A 15495-nucleotide genomic window follows, 5' to 3' on the forward strand; every position below is an offset into this window, starting at 1 on the left:
ACTTGAGTTAAGACTCTGTGTTTATATACTGTATGTCTGATCTCAGAAGTGTTTATTCACATGCCTGTCTGATTATCAGATCTCTGATAATTATGTTTGATATTGGCTTTTTAAATTTTTATTATTATTATTATTATTTTTTTTTTTAGAGTTTACTGATTTATCTCAAGGTGCTGTCTGATCTCAGACATGTTTATAAATCACCATGCTACCTGGATTTTAGTCATCTATAGATTTTTGTGTGTTCATTTCTAATCAGTTAAATGTACAACAGTCTGATCTCAGAAGGGTCTTCACAGATGCTTGTCTGATGTTATTTGTTTGACACTGTTTTTTTAGCAGTTTATAAATTCAGTGCATTTTAATCTGATTACAAAGGAGTCTGAATACAGCAACATGCCATTCTTACATCTGTGCATTTAGAGTTCATAGATTCTAAATGTAAAAAGCGTATAAACTCAGCAAATGATCTAGTCTGATCTCAGAAGGGTTTATGAATTCACCACATGCTCATCTAAAATTATTTGATCTTCGATAAATATCAACATCTGATGCATGATATGGTTTCAGACATGTATTTCGAGGTGCTATCTGATCTCAGATGACTATAGATTTACCAGTAGCTTTAAGATGTCAGTTCATTTATAATTCATTGTGCAATCCCTCAGTTTTTAAAATTCTGTAAACTATGCAGTTTTATACTATCATTATCTCTGAGTTTTATGAATTCAGTACATCTCAATCTGATTGTCTGATCTCAAAATGAGTAATTTCCACATCATAAGAGTGATTTATTCTGATCTTTTTATTCAGAACAATGTGTTGTCTGATTTCAGGTTTATGAATATACAACATCTGTCTGATGTTATTGCTTTCACGCCGCTACATGTGTCTGATGTGGTCTGATCTCCGTTAAAGGGATAGTTCACTTTTCACTTGCTACCAAACCAGTACAAGTTTCTTTCTTCTGCTGAACACAAAAGATATCGCTTCCATAAAAAAGAAAAAACAAATAACTAAACGGTTAAAGGTTTCCAACATTCTTCAAAACAACATCTTTAGTGTTCATCAAAATATAAATAAAAACTCAAAAAGATTTGGAGCCACTTAAGGTTAAGTAAATATTGAGTACACTTTAATTTGGGGGTAAATAATATGTTAAAGAAATTTATTTCTCTATTTAAGTTTTGTCAGTTGAGTTTATACATTCCATACATGACTCCATCCGCCCACAGGTGAGTTTATCAATTCAGTTCATGCTGCTGACTGTCTGATTTCAGAGTTAACTGAGAGCCTCCATACTGAGTGCGCGAGGGGGGAATCCGCACAGCCAAGCCTGCATCCGATGCGCTTTTCACATGGACATGGATGGAAATTAGGCCTGCTTTCTGCGCTGGGGTTACATCTGCATTTCCCCACTAGATCAACACAGCCCTGTCGGAATACAATGGGAAGCGCTTTCCTCCATCAGACTACAGTGAGAACATCATGTGTCAGCGGACTCCAGCAGCACTAGCCTGAGATGAGGAGGAGGATGATGATGGGAAGCTATCTGCTAACTCAAGGATGCTGTACTGCAAATAAACCTCCATGTCATCTGTGCTCTCGGTTTTACCTCATTTAACTGAACGGTTCTCAGTTTTACCGATACATTTGCAATCGTTTTAGTGTTGAAGGAGGGATTTTTTTTATAAAGACTTGCAGTTATTTTGGACTTAGCTTCGCTAGCTAAGCAGCTGTTGGTTTGACTGTCAGTGGATATTTTCAGCAAACGGAGGGATTTACAGCCAAACACCACACAGATCAGGCCGGTAAAGAGTGTAAACGAGACATCTGGAGTCCTGGGGGAATGAATTCGCTGAGCAGATTAAACGACACGTCTTGTCAAATGAAATGAACGGTCCATAAATAAACGCTCGTGGATTTGTTTGTGTAGATGCAAATGTGGCCGCTGCCCAAACAAACATTTCATACAAACCGACCTAAATTTTAAACTTCATCACTTGACATACAATCCAAACGGCTTTTATCCAGAATAGCTGAAATGGCTGAAGAGGCGTTTCCTTTACATTATCTGGTCTGGAACAATCAATATCTGGAACTGGACCGAGAGCTTCAGAAAAAGAAGGTGTGGTGTGTATAATTTTAGCTGTTTGTTGTGTTAAATCCTTGACTTTTATCTGTATTAAGCAGTTATGTGTGTGTGCATGTGTTCCAGCATGACCTGGAGCGGCTGGATCCGCGCGGCCGCTCGGCGCTCGAGCTGTCAGTGTGTCTCGGGCACCTGGAGTCCACGCGCGTCCTGCTCAGACACAACGCAGATCCCACACACAACAACACACAGGGCTGGACAGGTACACCAACATCTCTCACACACACCCACCAGCTCTTCACACGTGCATTTACAAAAGCATATGGCTTTACCCTGTGGACGACAAACAAACTTTGGACATGTAATCAGGTGGGAATGTTTTGAAATGTGATCTCTATAGATAGCAAACGTTACATGCTTTGAAAAGTAACGTGTAACGTAATTCGGTAGATTACTTTAGTTACATGCTTTGAAAATCATTTGCTCACCCTCTGCCCCCCTATTTTTTTCTGCTGAACTCAAAAGTAAAATTTTCCTTATGTGTATTTTTTTCTTATTTTCTTCATTATTAAATCATTTATTTTAAATTTTTTAATTTATTTATTTTCTTATGGCAAACCTTTCCCTTAACTTACACAAATAGCTTCTTAGGAATTGGTTTCCTCTCTAGAAGGCAGCACAAATGAATTTAAAGCCAGAGTGTGTATGTAGTATAACTTTTGTGTATAAACTGTGTGTGCCGAAGCCTTTATTAATCAGTGTAAACTCTAGGAAACCAGTCATCAGGGATGTTGTAAACTAACTCGCAAATATGCTCAAAAATATTTGTGAAAAGGTAGCTAACATATGTTACTATGGGTACACGATATTATAAAAATCAAACATTGTGATATTTTTTATTCTGCGGTATATATTGCAATATTAATACAATTTCACTTGATTAGTTGCATAACTATTTGCAAAAATGTATTATGAATATTCTGTAGGGGAGTGCATCTGCATAAAATATTAAAAACAATCTATAAGCATAGGTAAAAATCAATAAAGAAAAAGATAGAAATTAATTAGTGTTTTATTGTTTTCTGAGGAGTTGAACTGTATTTAGATGTAAAGGATTTGAATTATTAAATGTAAAATAATACTGCAGTCTTCATTTTACAAAACAATTAAATAAAATTGATTATTTTAATTAAATTTGTCTCATTTTTAAGTTACAAATGGTATTTTTTTAAGCCTAAGTGCTTTTAAAACCCTTACACAGTCACAGGCCTCAAAAAACACTTGCAAAATGATCAGTTAATATCCAGACTCAACATTGCGTATACTTGTTATGGTAATATTGCGAATGATCACATTATGATATCGATATTGAAACAATATATTGTGCAGCCCTACATGTTACTATGAGCTATTTGATATGCCTGACTCTTTCACATATGTGATCGATCTCTCCTGTGCACTCCCTCGCTGTCTGCCTGTAACCGATTCAAAGCCGGGTCTAGGTAGGAGATCTATCATGTCATAAGTCAAAAACTCAGTTAAATATTGTGCTGCAAAGAGCAAAAGTACTTTTAACTTGTCTATAACTTGGCAAATGACCACAGATGACTTCTTTGCCTCCACATAGTGCATTTAAAATCCTTTATCAGATCCAATTCATTAATTACCTCTTACTAGGGCTGCACAATATATTGTTTTAGTATCAATATGGCAATGTAATCATTCGCAATAGTCACATCACAGGATATGCACTGTTCAGTTTGTATTATAATTCATCATTTACATGTATTGTTAATGTCTGTGATGGTATAATGATCTTAAAAGCATTCATGCATAAGAAATTGTACCGTTTGTGACTTTAACAACGAGTAATTGTATTGAATTATTTTTATCATTCAGTTTTACTTGAAAACTGTTAGATTCGGAAAACGTTTAAACACTTTTTCATTCGCATCTTTTTCTTGATTGTATTTATAGATTGTTATGCATGAAAATCCTCTCAACACATGCAAATACAGAAATGCACTGCAAACAGCACAGACCACAACGAAAACGGCTCAGGGGACCCCAAAAAGTTTATAGATTGTTTTATCGGATTTTATGGTGATGCACTCCCACTGCAGAATCATCCCAGTCAGTATAACATTATAAATTCTTTTCATACAGAGATATTTTGTTGTCTGGAGAAATTGTATTGACATCGCAATATATATATATATATATATATATATATATATATATATATATATATATATATATATATATATATATATATATATGTGTGTATATATAGAGTAAAATAAAAAAATATTGCAATGCTAGATTTCTCCAATATTGTTCAGCCATATCTCTTAGATATGTGTGTGTTCTTAAGGATCCATATAACTATTCTATGTGGAACACAAATTAAATGTTAAGTGTTGGAAAGGTGACTTTAAATTATAATAGACACACTTTTACATGTAATTAATTTTATAGAATATACTTTTATTATAATATTTAACTTAAAAAAAAATTCTAATTATTTTGGGAAATACTAAGGTGCATGACACAAAGGGTTATCTAGAAAATTACATAAATCAAACACAAGTCTTTGTTTCCTCTGCATATTTTTTAACATTAGTTTTCCCCCAGTGTTCCTTGAAGGGATAAACCGTCTAAAAACAAAAAACAAAACAATTTACTGTTGCTCAAGAAGGCGGCATTATGTCTAATGGATTGAGAGCTGGAGCATGTCAATTTTCTGAATTAGACTAAGTGAACTGTACTTTTTCTGGGACGTATTAACAATCTGTCACAATTAGAGGAAATAGGACCCCAAATGCAGAATGAATGCAAGGGGTGTTTAATGACAATAATATATGAATGAGTTAAGTGTAGCACAGTTCAGTGTTGTGATGGACAGGGTAGTGTTGGCGAGTCCTGAATGAAGCAGACAGACAAACAACCCTGGAGAGATGTGGTATTACCAATAGTAACCATACAGAGAACACCAGCAGCCAGGGATTCACAGTGGGCAGGAGAAAAGATGACTTGAACACAGGGAAACTAAACTAAGAAAAAAATTAAATAATCTAAAAACAAAGAAAACTAAAGCTGTTTAAAAAAAAAAAAAAAAAGCAAAGAGAAAGGAAATTGGATTTAACTTACTGAAACAAATCCAATAAAAAGGATATAAACACTTATAGCTACTAATAAAACAAAGATAAATATCTTCAACAACAAACTTGAAAAGGCTAAACCAAACAGGGATGATATTGAAGGCCTACTGAAAACCACAAACAAACATTAGCCAAAGCGCGGTCAAGTAGCATGTTATACAACAATGAACAGACAAAGACATGAGGAAAGAGAGCACATTATAAAGGGAGGAAAGAACATGAGGACCAGGTGTAGACACTGAGACTAATGAGAACTAGATGAGGGCTAAACAAGGGGGAGTGGTATCTGGAAACAAGGAGGGAGGAACAGAGGAGCACATGGTGAACACAAACACAGGTTGAGCCATGTGCTCAGACACAACGTAAACATAGATACATGGAACATAGACAACACAGAAACGACAGACAAGGAAGGGCTCTGACACACACCACCTAATTTGGGTGCATGTAAACATTGCTACTGTGGTTGGCCTGGAATATATTATTAATATATATTTGGAATAATTATACTTAGAAGTGTGATACTGAAGCTGTTGTTTTTATGATGAATGTCTTCGGAAAAAAATGACAGAAATGATCAACAAAATCACAAAAATCAACAATAATAATGAGATGTTACATCACGTTTTCAATTTACTTCAAGCATTTTTATTACAAATAAGAAATGCTTGCTTATCTAATGTATTGAAGTAAAATACAAAGATGATAGCAGTAGATACATTTGTTCAGTCTATTATTTGATTCTTCACCCAGATGCTTATGTTCACTTGAGACATAATTGACTGCGTTTATGTGAATATTTGCCATGACTGGCATTTTGACATCATTCTGTGTGTGTTTGAAATTTAAAGTGCAGTACAGCTGAAGTGAACTGAATAAAGAAGTGCATGCTGAGTGAGGCGGTTTTGGGTGTGTGCCAGATTGCTCAAACACAGAACAGCAGTGTCATACGTTATACAGCAGTTTCAGGGCAGCAGCTCTGGAAAAAAAAACAGCCATTGACATCTATATTAGGAACAAATGAGCAATATAAGTAAATGCCTTTTTTTCCCAACATCCTTCAGTAATTTCTTTTTGAAATTACTGAAGGATTTGTCTTTGTGAAACTGGAAAATGGAGGATGACTAAATGATGACAGAATGATCATTTTTAGATTAACCTTTTTGGATCCCTTCAGCTTTACTGAAGAGTTCATGTTATTACGATGTATAGTGATATAATCTATATCATATAACTTCTGGTCTGGCATTGCTGTTCTGTAACTGCTGCAATGTAATGTGTGGCTCGCAGTTGTGCATTTGGTTGTTATTGGTAGCTTAGTCAGTTCTTTTCAGTGCTAATTTCAAGAAGAAATATGGGCTTAAATGACATACAGTGTAAAATAAATGCTGGGCTCCATACAATTGCTACATGTTATCACTACACAAATTGAGTAAGCCTCAAACTATAAAAAACAAACTTAATTGTCTTTACAAATTGATTAAACATGAAACTATTAAATTTACCCCCCTAAAAAACCTGAAGAATTGTGTTGATTCAACTTATTTTAAATAAGTAGTTTGAACAAGCAACAAAAATTCTTTTTTTTGAGTGTATATATAATTTATTTTAGTACATTCTTCAATCTAAGTTTGCCCCTGAGGTGCACTGAGCACTAAAGTGCTGTTTCGCCTGCTTTTATCCAGTTTGCAAAAAGTGCACTGAATCCAATGGGATGCGTCACATGAGTTATTAGCCAAAAACTGTTTTGTAGTCCTTTTAAGCTTAGTGAACAAGGTTCTTGTATTACGTTTGAGAATAAAATGTCATGTTTGATTATGTATTCTAAATACAAAATGCAGCATTTCATTAAAATGACTTTTTTTTTTTGGTCCAGGAAGATAAAAAACAGTTGAAATATAAATATAAAATATGTATTTTAAATACACTTAATTAAAATACCAAAAACTTCCCATCTCTTCATATGCTGTAAATCAGGGGTGCTCAACCTTGATCCTGGAGATCTACCTTCCTGCAAAGTTTAGCTCCAACTCTGAGCAAACACACCTGAACCAATTAATTAGGACCTGAACAGCACTTGATAATTGCAGGCAGGTGTGTTTGACATGGGTTGTAACTGAAATCTGCAGGAAGGTAGATCTCCAGGAACAGGGTTGAACACTCCTGCTGTATATGGTCTGCTATATAACTGTTGTGTTGTGTGGTGAATGTAAAAAGTCTGCAAAGATTCATACGTCAAAATGCAGAATAAATAAATTAAAAAAAAAACATTTTGGGCCCTATCATACACCTGGCGCAATGCGGCGCAAGGCGCGACGTAATGGTTGTTTGCTAGTTTCAGCTTGGTGCAAGAGTCGTTTTGAGATTTTGCACCACACTGTTTAAATAGCAAATGCGCCCATAGGCATTCTGATCTAAAAAAGGAGGTGTGTTATGGTGCATTGCTGGTGCGGTTCTATTTTGTGGAACTAAAATAAACTGTTCAAAAGACCAGCTGAGAGGAGGTCTAAAGTCCAGTGCAGAACGCGTTATTTGTGCGCCTTGCTTACACATTGATTAATACACACAGGATGTACAGCAATACACAAATATCTTTACAAATAAAAAAAAGGATTAAAATTTTACAAAACATATTATTTTCTAGCCTACATAAATATAAAAAAAAACATACTTTTATGCCTTCTTCATCTCGGGGGGCTTTTTCATTTCATTCATAACAATTTGCTTTTTGTATAATAATATTATTAGTAGGGTTATTTATTATATGCTTATTTCTATTTGTTTTATTAAAAACAAGCTTAGATTTGCCACCTGTCAGGTTTTAGACTATATGGGGTGCAGCATGTGTATTTGGATATAACTCAGTGTTTTGAACACATTTCGTTATTATTGTTCATTTATTCGTTTGCTGGAAATTAGAACTGAATATAGAAATAGTTTTGAAACAAATCTTTGCGCTTAACAAACAAAATTAATTATTTATAGGCTAATGGATGTCTGTGAGTACAACACGTTTCTCTATCCACTAGAGTGAAATTAAAGAATGAGGAGGCTCATCTCTCATTCTCGCACTGCAGATGCCCTGTTTAACTGTTCTCTTACTAGTAAAGCGTTCAGTTTTTCCACTTACAAAGTCCGTCATGTAAATAGAAAATGCGCTATGGCGTGACGCAACTCACTGTTAAAGGGAATGTGAGATGAGACTTTGATTGGTTTATTCTCAAAAAACACCTATAACTCATTAAGGGAATAACCCTCAACCCTGTTAGACCATGCGCCACGGAAAGCTGATTTTTTTGTCCCTAAAATAGCAAAAGTGGATTCGGACACACCCTTAATGCTTTTGCGCCCTGCGCTTTGGACTTTGTGCATGGATTGTCAAAATAGAGCCCTTTATTTTCCAAAAGAAAGAAGCAAATAATTATTTCTAGAAATTTCTGTCTTATTTTCTGTGTAAACCAGCAAACAATTGGACAATATTTGCATAATATGTCTGGGGTCTTCATCGGTTGCACCTGGTTTGTGAGTTTTCTGTGCTGTGGGAGCAGAATCCACTTTGCATGCAATCAGTGCATGACTTGACACAGTCAAACAGATAACACTTTTATTATTTATATTCAATTTATGAATCAAGTTATTCAATGAAAACCTCTTGAGCTGAAATGTAGATTTCATAATTGGTGTATTTAATTTTTTGGCACACAATGTACGCAGTACACTAAAAAATTGTTTGCTATTTGTTCAAATTACTTATTTATTATGAGCTGAAACAACACAGTTCTTCTTTAGTTGTTTTATGTTCAATCCACTTAAATTTGTAAAAATGAGCTAACTTAATTTCTTTATGTTGTCCCAACACAAATGAATTGTGTGGAACCCAACATTGTTTTACAGTGTAGACCTGTGTTTCCCCAACCCTGCTCCTGGAGGCACACCAACAGTACATTTTTTGGATGTCCCTCTTATCTAACCCATTCATTTCAGGTTTTTTGAGTCTCATGTTCTGATGAATTGATTCAGGTGTGTTGGATTTGGGAGAGGTTGATAATGTGTACTGTTGGTGTGCCTTCAGGAACAGGGTTGGGAAACACTGGTGTAGAGCAATCACGTCAGTGTATTTTGACCTTGATGTATATATGTAATGTGGGAGACCTCTAGTACAAAAATAACCTTTTAAAATAGCATAATATGGTCACCAAAGCATTTTCTGTTTTGTCAGCTTCTGCTTTATATAAACTGTGAAAAGTATTATGTGCATAGTTTTGCAGGAGGCCGTGAGCACTGGAGACCCTGAACTGGTGCAGCTGGTCCTTCAGTACAGAGACTTCAGAAGAGCCACAGAGAGACTGGCTGGTATTCCTGAGCTACTGAGCAAACTGAGACAGGTGACCCTCGCACAAACACTCACACACACAAACTCAATAATTAGTTGAAGCCATTAGCCCTTTTATAACCTTACAGGCTTTATTGTTACCACAAAACAAATCAATAACAACAACATTTTCAGCTGCCCTTAAGTATACGTATCCTTACTTGCATATGCTAAGCAGTGAAGTATATTGCAAGACCCGAATGCGTGAATATTATAGCATCCAAAATGTAAACAATATAATCCTCCAGTGATACAGTATATTAATTAATAGTTGGATTTATTGTACATCCTATTTGACCATCATATTTACAGTTTATAATATATACTACACAGTAAATCTTGTATGCGAAGATGGGATGATTGATTTTGAGTGATTTTATGTAAGTAAGAATGTATTAAATTCAACTAAAGTTTCTAATACTTTAATCAGCATTTGTAAAAGGAATATTTTAAAATATGGGTGAAAGAATGTTCTATTGTCTTTCAGAATACGATATGTTTCTTTAAAAATAAAACATAATGCTAATTCTAAACTATACTTATTGCTATATTTACACATTATATATAAATTGTTATATTACGTATAAAAATGCTGACACGTTTTGTTATTTTACCTTCATTCATTAATTTTCTTGTCAGCTTAGTCCCTTTATTAATCCAGGGTTGCCACAGCGTAATGAACCGCCAATTTATCGAGCACGTTTCACACAGCGGATGCCCTTCCAGGATTAACCTATCTCTGGGAAACATTCACACACACACACTCGTACACTACGGACAATTTAGCTTTCCAAATTCACCTGTACCGCATGTCTTTGGACTGTGGGGAAAACCGGAGCACCCGGAGGAAACCCACGCAAACGCAGGGAGAACATGCAAACTCGCACAGAAATGCCAACTGACCCAGCAGAGGCTCGAACCTGCGTCACAGCGACCTTCTTGCTGTGAGGCGACAGCATTATTATTTTAACTTATTTTAATGAATTTTGTCAGGTTTAAGCAACTTTTCTGAAGGTAAACACACTTTATCTTAATAGTTTTAGTCAGTTTGATTTGAAAATTTAAGGCAGCAAGAATGATTTATAGTGATCATCTGCATTTTTATTACATTTAAACTGATTAAAATTATTATGGTGAAAAACGGGTAAAACCCAGTCGATAAAAGGATAGCTTTAAAATTTCGCTTAACAAAAAATGCTATTTTGCCGGTGAATTTTAAAACATCATCAAAGGTTTTGTTTTGAATATGCCTTGACAAGATCTTTGGAATATAAACTGTTGTTACTCTGTTGTTTTTTCTGTACATCAGGGTTCAAAATGTATGAAAATCTTGATATCTAATTATTCATACTTTACTGAATATGTTTTGAACTTTGAAAACTCCTATTCATCTTTGACCCACATATGCTATACAGAGGGATGCATGATAGATTTTCGTTATCGGCTGATAAATGTTATTTTTAATGTTATCGTTATCAATCCTATGTCAAAATTAGGCCAATATCTTTAAGCTGATAGATTGTGTAATTGTACAGAAATATCAGCCTCGCGCATGTTTGGATTGAACATGTTCAGACTTGTGCGGTGCACTATTAAAGAGCTTTTCTCACATTGTTTATTCCTTCAAAGTCCGTCCTTTCTTCATGTGGTATTGGTGTGTTTTTAAGTCAATAAGTAACCTTATTCCTTATCATTGTAGATATGTTTGATAGAGTGTCATTGTGTATTTTGGTTTAAATCGCCTCAGGAAAAATATTACATGTGTAAACAATAGCAGAGATGCAGACTTGGTAAGCAACACTTTGAGTTAATTGTAATCTAATATGGTTATTTGTTATTATCAACGTGTTGTTTGCCATGTGTTGTTGATGTAAGATTGTATTCAGTTTGATCTGCATATTTATGATTAAAACGAGGGCATATAATGGCTATCACCCAGGGACGGAGCTAGGGGTGGAAAGTTAGGACAATTCTATTGGCCCATGCCGTTTTGGGGCCCCCAGAGTTACTATTATCCCAACAACCGCCTCTTCACTTTAGTTCGCTACACCATCCCTGACCCAACTGATTTTCTAAATGGGACTATAATAATGCATAAATGATGCAAAAAGCTTCATCTTCATAGTTTTTCATCAACCTGCTTGAAAGCATTTTGAAACCGATTTGTTTTGGTCAAAAAATCAGGGACAGTTTTGGTTCAAATGGCCATCCTCTTCAAGAAAGCATTTCAAAAGCGTTGTCTTTTTTTGCAGGCACGTGACTTCTATGTGGAGATGAAATGGGAATTCACTAGCTGGGGTAAGTTCAAGAGCTATTAAGAACTGTTAAGAAAGACTTATGGATTGCAGGTTTGACCATTTCAGCACCACCGACGTGGACAGCTCCTGTGGTTGATTCCTCCTGACAGTCAGTCGTTGTTCTGTCTGATTGCTCAGTTCCTCTAGTGTCGAAAGTTTGTCCAAGCGATGTTTACCGTGTCTGGAAAAGTGGTTCATGTTTGAGGGTCGACACCACTTTACTGGGCTTTGAGCACATGACTTGGCTAAAGGGCAGGCGTAGCTACATCTTTAAAGGTGGAGGTGAGTCGATAAAATCTAAATTAAATATTGAAGTGTATATTGTAGATGTATACTTACACATTTTTAAGTCATTCATTTTAAATCATATTTTCATTTTGATGTAGAGTGCTCAGCATACTGAATTTTGTGAATATAGGCAATGTATTTTGGTGCATTTAAACAAAACAGATTTATTAAACAGAAATATTTGTTCAAATAATATTTTAGTCAACAAATATATTTAGAAATTGGAAGAATATACAATTAAATTCAAGCAAAATATTGCACAAATAAATTACAACCTACAAAATTTCACCTACTTTTTCAATTTTTTGCTTCTGTTGATTTTTCCTCTATTTTTTAAATTTGGATTTAATATTTTTCTCTAACATATAAATTTGAGTGTACTAGTTTTTGCACGTTATTGTGAGTTATTTTGTTAGATAAGCTCCAGATTTGGCTGATTAATCTAATCTAAATGATCAAGTATAATATTGTATAGCTTCCTTTTGAAAATGTGAATTTAAAAAAGAAATTTGGAGTGGTGAACATATATGCTGAGCACTGTATTTACTGATGGTGAGGACAGTTTGTTACTACATGATATCCGCCAATCGCTAACAATTATTATCCAACAGTGCACAATCAGTGATGAAAGTAACTGTAAACTTAGTTTTATGTTTAAAAAGTGATTAAAAACTGCAGTTTTTTTTTTAGTATATTACATAAAAATGCTGTATGGAAACCCTGAAATACACAAAATATCTAAAATATCGATCTAATAATCTTTAATTGCAGTTTTCCACTAATGCATTTAACTTACCGAATATGTCAAATACAAGTTTTCCTGATTACAAACACACACACACTATTGTTTTTGTAAATTGTGGGGATATTCCATGGACTTGATGAGTTGTAAAATATATTTTCATCAGCTCTGCACCAGTCCTACACCTAACCCTTCCACTTTGCCTAATGCTGTATATTATCTAATTGAAAAATGGGAACATGGGGTGATGTCCCCATAAGTCACCTTCTTCTTGTTATACCCATGTCATAAACATGTCACTATACAAATTTGTGTCTTTATGTGACACAGAGTAATTCAATCATTAGATGAAGCCATTTGCCCTTTTTTATTTTACAGGCTTCATAATTCTAAATGTTACCACAAAACAAATTAATAGCAACATTTTCAACTGTTCTTAAGTATATGCAAATGCATTCATTTATTCATTCATTCATTCATTCATTCAAAAAAACTAAATTTTTGTCCTCGGATAAATATCAGAATAGTACAGAAAAGACTATGGCAGCTTTTTGGCATTAAAACAATACAGCAGGTATTCTGAAAATCTAATGGAAGGAAAGTATTTAAATGAATAATGAAATGTGATAGCACATCTCAAATTACAGGTATTTGCCTTTTTAGGCATTAAAAAATGCAACATGTCTTAAATGTAGCACTGGAAATGGCTGCAGTTGTTGTTGCCAGGAGGTGACACTTTAGAGAGTGTGTGGTATTAGGTATAGAATGTTAGGTTAGAATGTTTTCCACACAAATGTATGTATATATATATATATATATATATATACATTTGTGTGGAAAACATTCTAACCTAACATTCTATACCTAATACCACTATCTATATACATATACATATATATATATATATATATATATATATATATATATATATATATATATATATATATATATATATATATATATTTATTTTTAAGGGTTTTTAACCTTTTATTTTATAAGACCATCTAGTGAAGACAGGAAAGCATGGGTAGCAGAAAGAGGTGGGAAGAATCAGCAAAAGACCACAAGTAGGGAATCAAACTAGCATATAACCACTAGGCTGTTGATGCTGACACCAATTGTTTGCTAAATATGTTAACAACTAAGGTGAGTCACGTAATACCAGCATGATCTTAGTTTCCTCAGACAGCGTGCGATCAGTTCTTTTTGCACTTGAACTGACAAAAACATAGATCAGTTATCAAATTGTACATCCTGTGTTCTATCTCACATAAATAGTCAGATATGGCTAGCTGTTAAGTCAGGGGTGTCAAACACAGCTCCTGGAGGGCCTCAGCTCTGCACAGTTTACCACCAACCCTGCTTCAACAGACTTACCTGTAGGTTTTAAACAAAACTGAAGGACTCAATTTGTTTGATCAGGTGTGTTTAAGTAGGGTTAAAACTAAACTGTGCAGAGCTGCGGCACTCCAGGAACTGAGTTTGACATCTGTGCTGAAAGTGAACATAAAAAGGCATGCAAACTGACTGCATATGCTGTACATTTCAGTAGTCTTTCACCTTTGTATCAAAAAGGTTTTTGTTGTTTTGTGGTCACTTATTATAAGCTTGTCTGTTTTGTGGATATGCCAATTCTTTGGACAATAATTCAATAAATAGGCCTAAATAAAACAATATGTGTGCTAAATAATATTTTTGATGAGGTAGGCTAGCTTTCACATCATGAATAATGGATATTAATTATTTTCTTTGCACCCCCACATATTTATCTAGCACCCATTCATACATGCAGTACAGAAAAAAAAAAATGTGCCGTGTCTGGTCATAGTAGATCGCCCTCAGTGGCAGTGCTTATTTCCCACTATGTTAACTTGTGCTGTGTTTATCGATATGTACACTATCTGACAAAAGTCGTTGATCCCATTTGTAAGAGCAACAAATAAAAACTTGACTTCTAGTTCAACATTTGGAAAAGTGGCAGAAGGAATTTTTTTCGGATGAATTATCTGTTGAACTGCGTCCCAATCATCACAAATGCTGCCGAAGCTGCATGGAATCAAGATTCTCAGAGAAATCAGTCAAGTTTGGTGAAGGAAAAATCATGGTTTGGGGTTACATTCAGCATAGGGGCATGCGAGAGATCTGCAGAGTGGATGGCAACATCAGCAGCCTGAGGTATCAAGACATTTGTGCTGCCCAATACATTACAAATCACAGGAGAGGGCAAATTCCTCAGCAGGATAGCGCTCCTCCTCAAGTTAATTCAAAATATTAATTAATAACTAATTACATCATTACAATTGTATTCCCATTACTTTTTCAACTATTTTGTCTGAAAAGTATCTTATTTACTCATTAAGTAATTGAATTGCTTCTAAACACTAATCCACATAAATATCAATTTATAAACAATATAAACTTAACACTTAATTCTTCACATTTGAGCCAAACAAGGCTTTTTAATTTTTGTTTTTAAAAATGAACAATTGAAATATGAACAATATATGTATCAAAACACAAACATCTAAAGTAATGGCATCATA

General features: G+C 34.6%; 1 protein-coding gene across 2 annotated transcripts in view; it reads left to right on the plus strand.

Annotated features, from left to right (window-relative positions):
* Positions 1 to 1278: 1278 nt before the first annotated feature.
* The window catches only part of ankrd13d (ankyrin repeat domain 13 family, member D), a 34148-nt gene continuing 19931 nt past the window's right edge, over positions 1279 to 15495 (plus strand). For both annotated transcript variants that reach the window (XM_009291049.5, XM_686296.9), the window contains exons 1-5: positions 1279 to 2128; positions 2219 to 2354; positions 9514 to 9638; positions 11878 to 11923; positions 12061 to 12204. In XM_009291049.5, the coding sequence (XP_009289324.2) occupies positions 2045 to 2128; positions 2219 to 2354; positions 9514 to 9638; positions 11878 to 11923; positions 12061 to 12204 (535 nt within the window). In that variant the 5' untranslated portion in view covers positions 1279 to 2044. The remainder of the gene's footprint in view (positions 2129 to 2218; positions 2355 to 9513; positions 9639 to 11877; positions 11924 to 12060; positions 12205 to 15495) is intronic.

The sequence above is a fragment of the Danio rerio genome, chromosome 14 (assembly GCF_049306965.1).
Source record: "Danio rerio strain Tuebingen ecotype United States chromosome 14, GRCz12tu, whole genome shotgun sequence".
NCBI classification, from domain to species: Eukaryota; Metazoa; Chordata; class Actinopteri; order Cypriniformes; family Danionidae; genus Danio; species Danio rerio.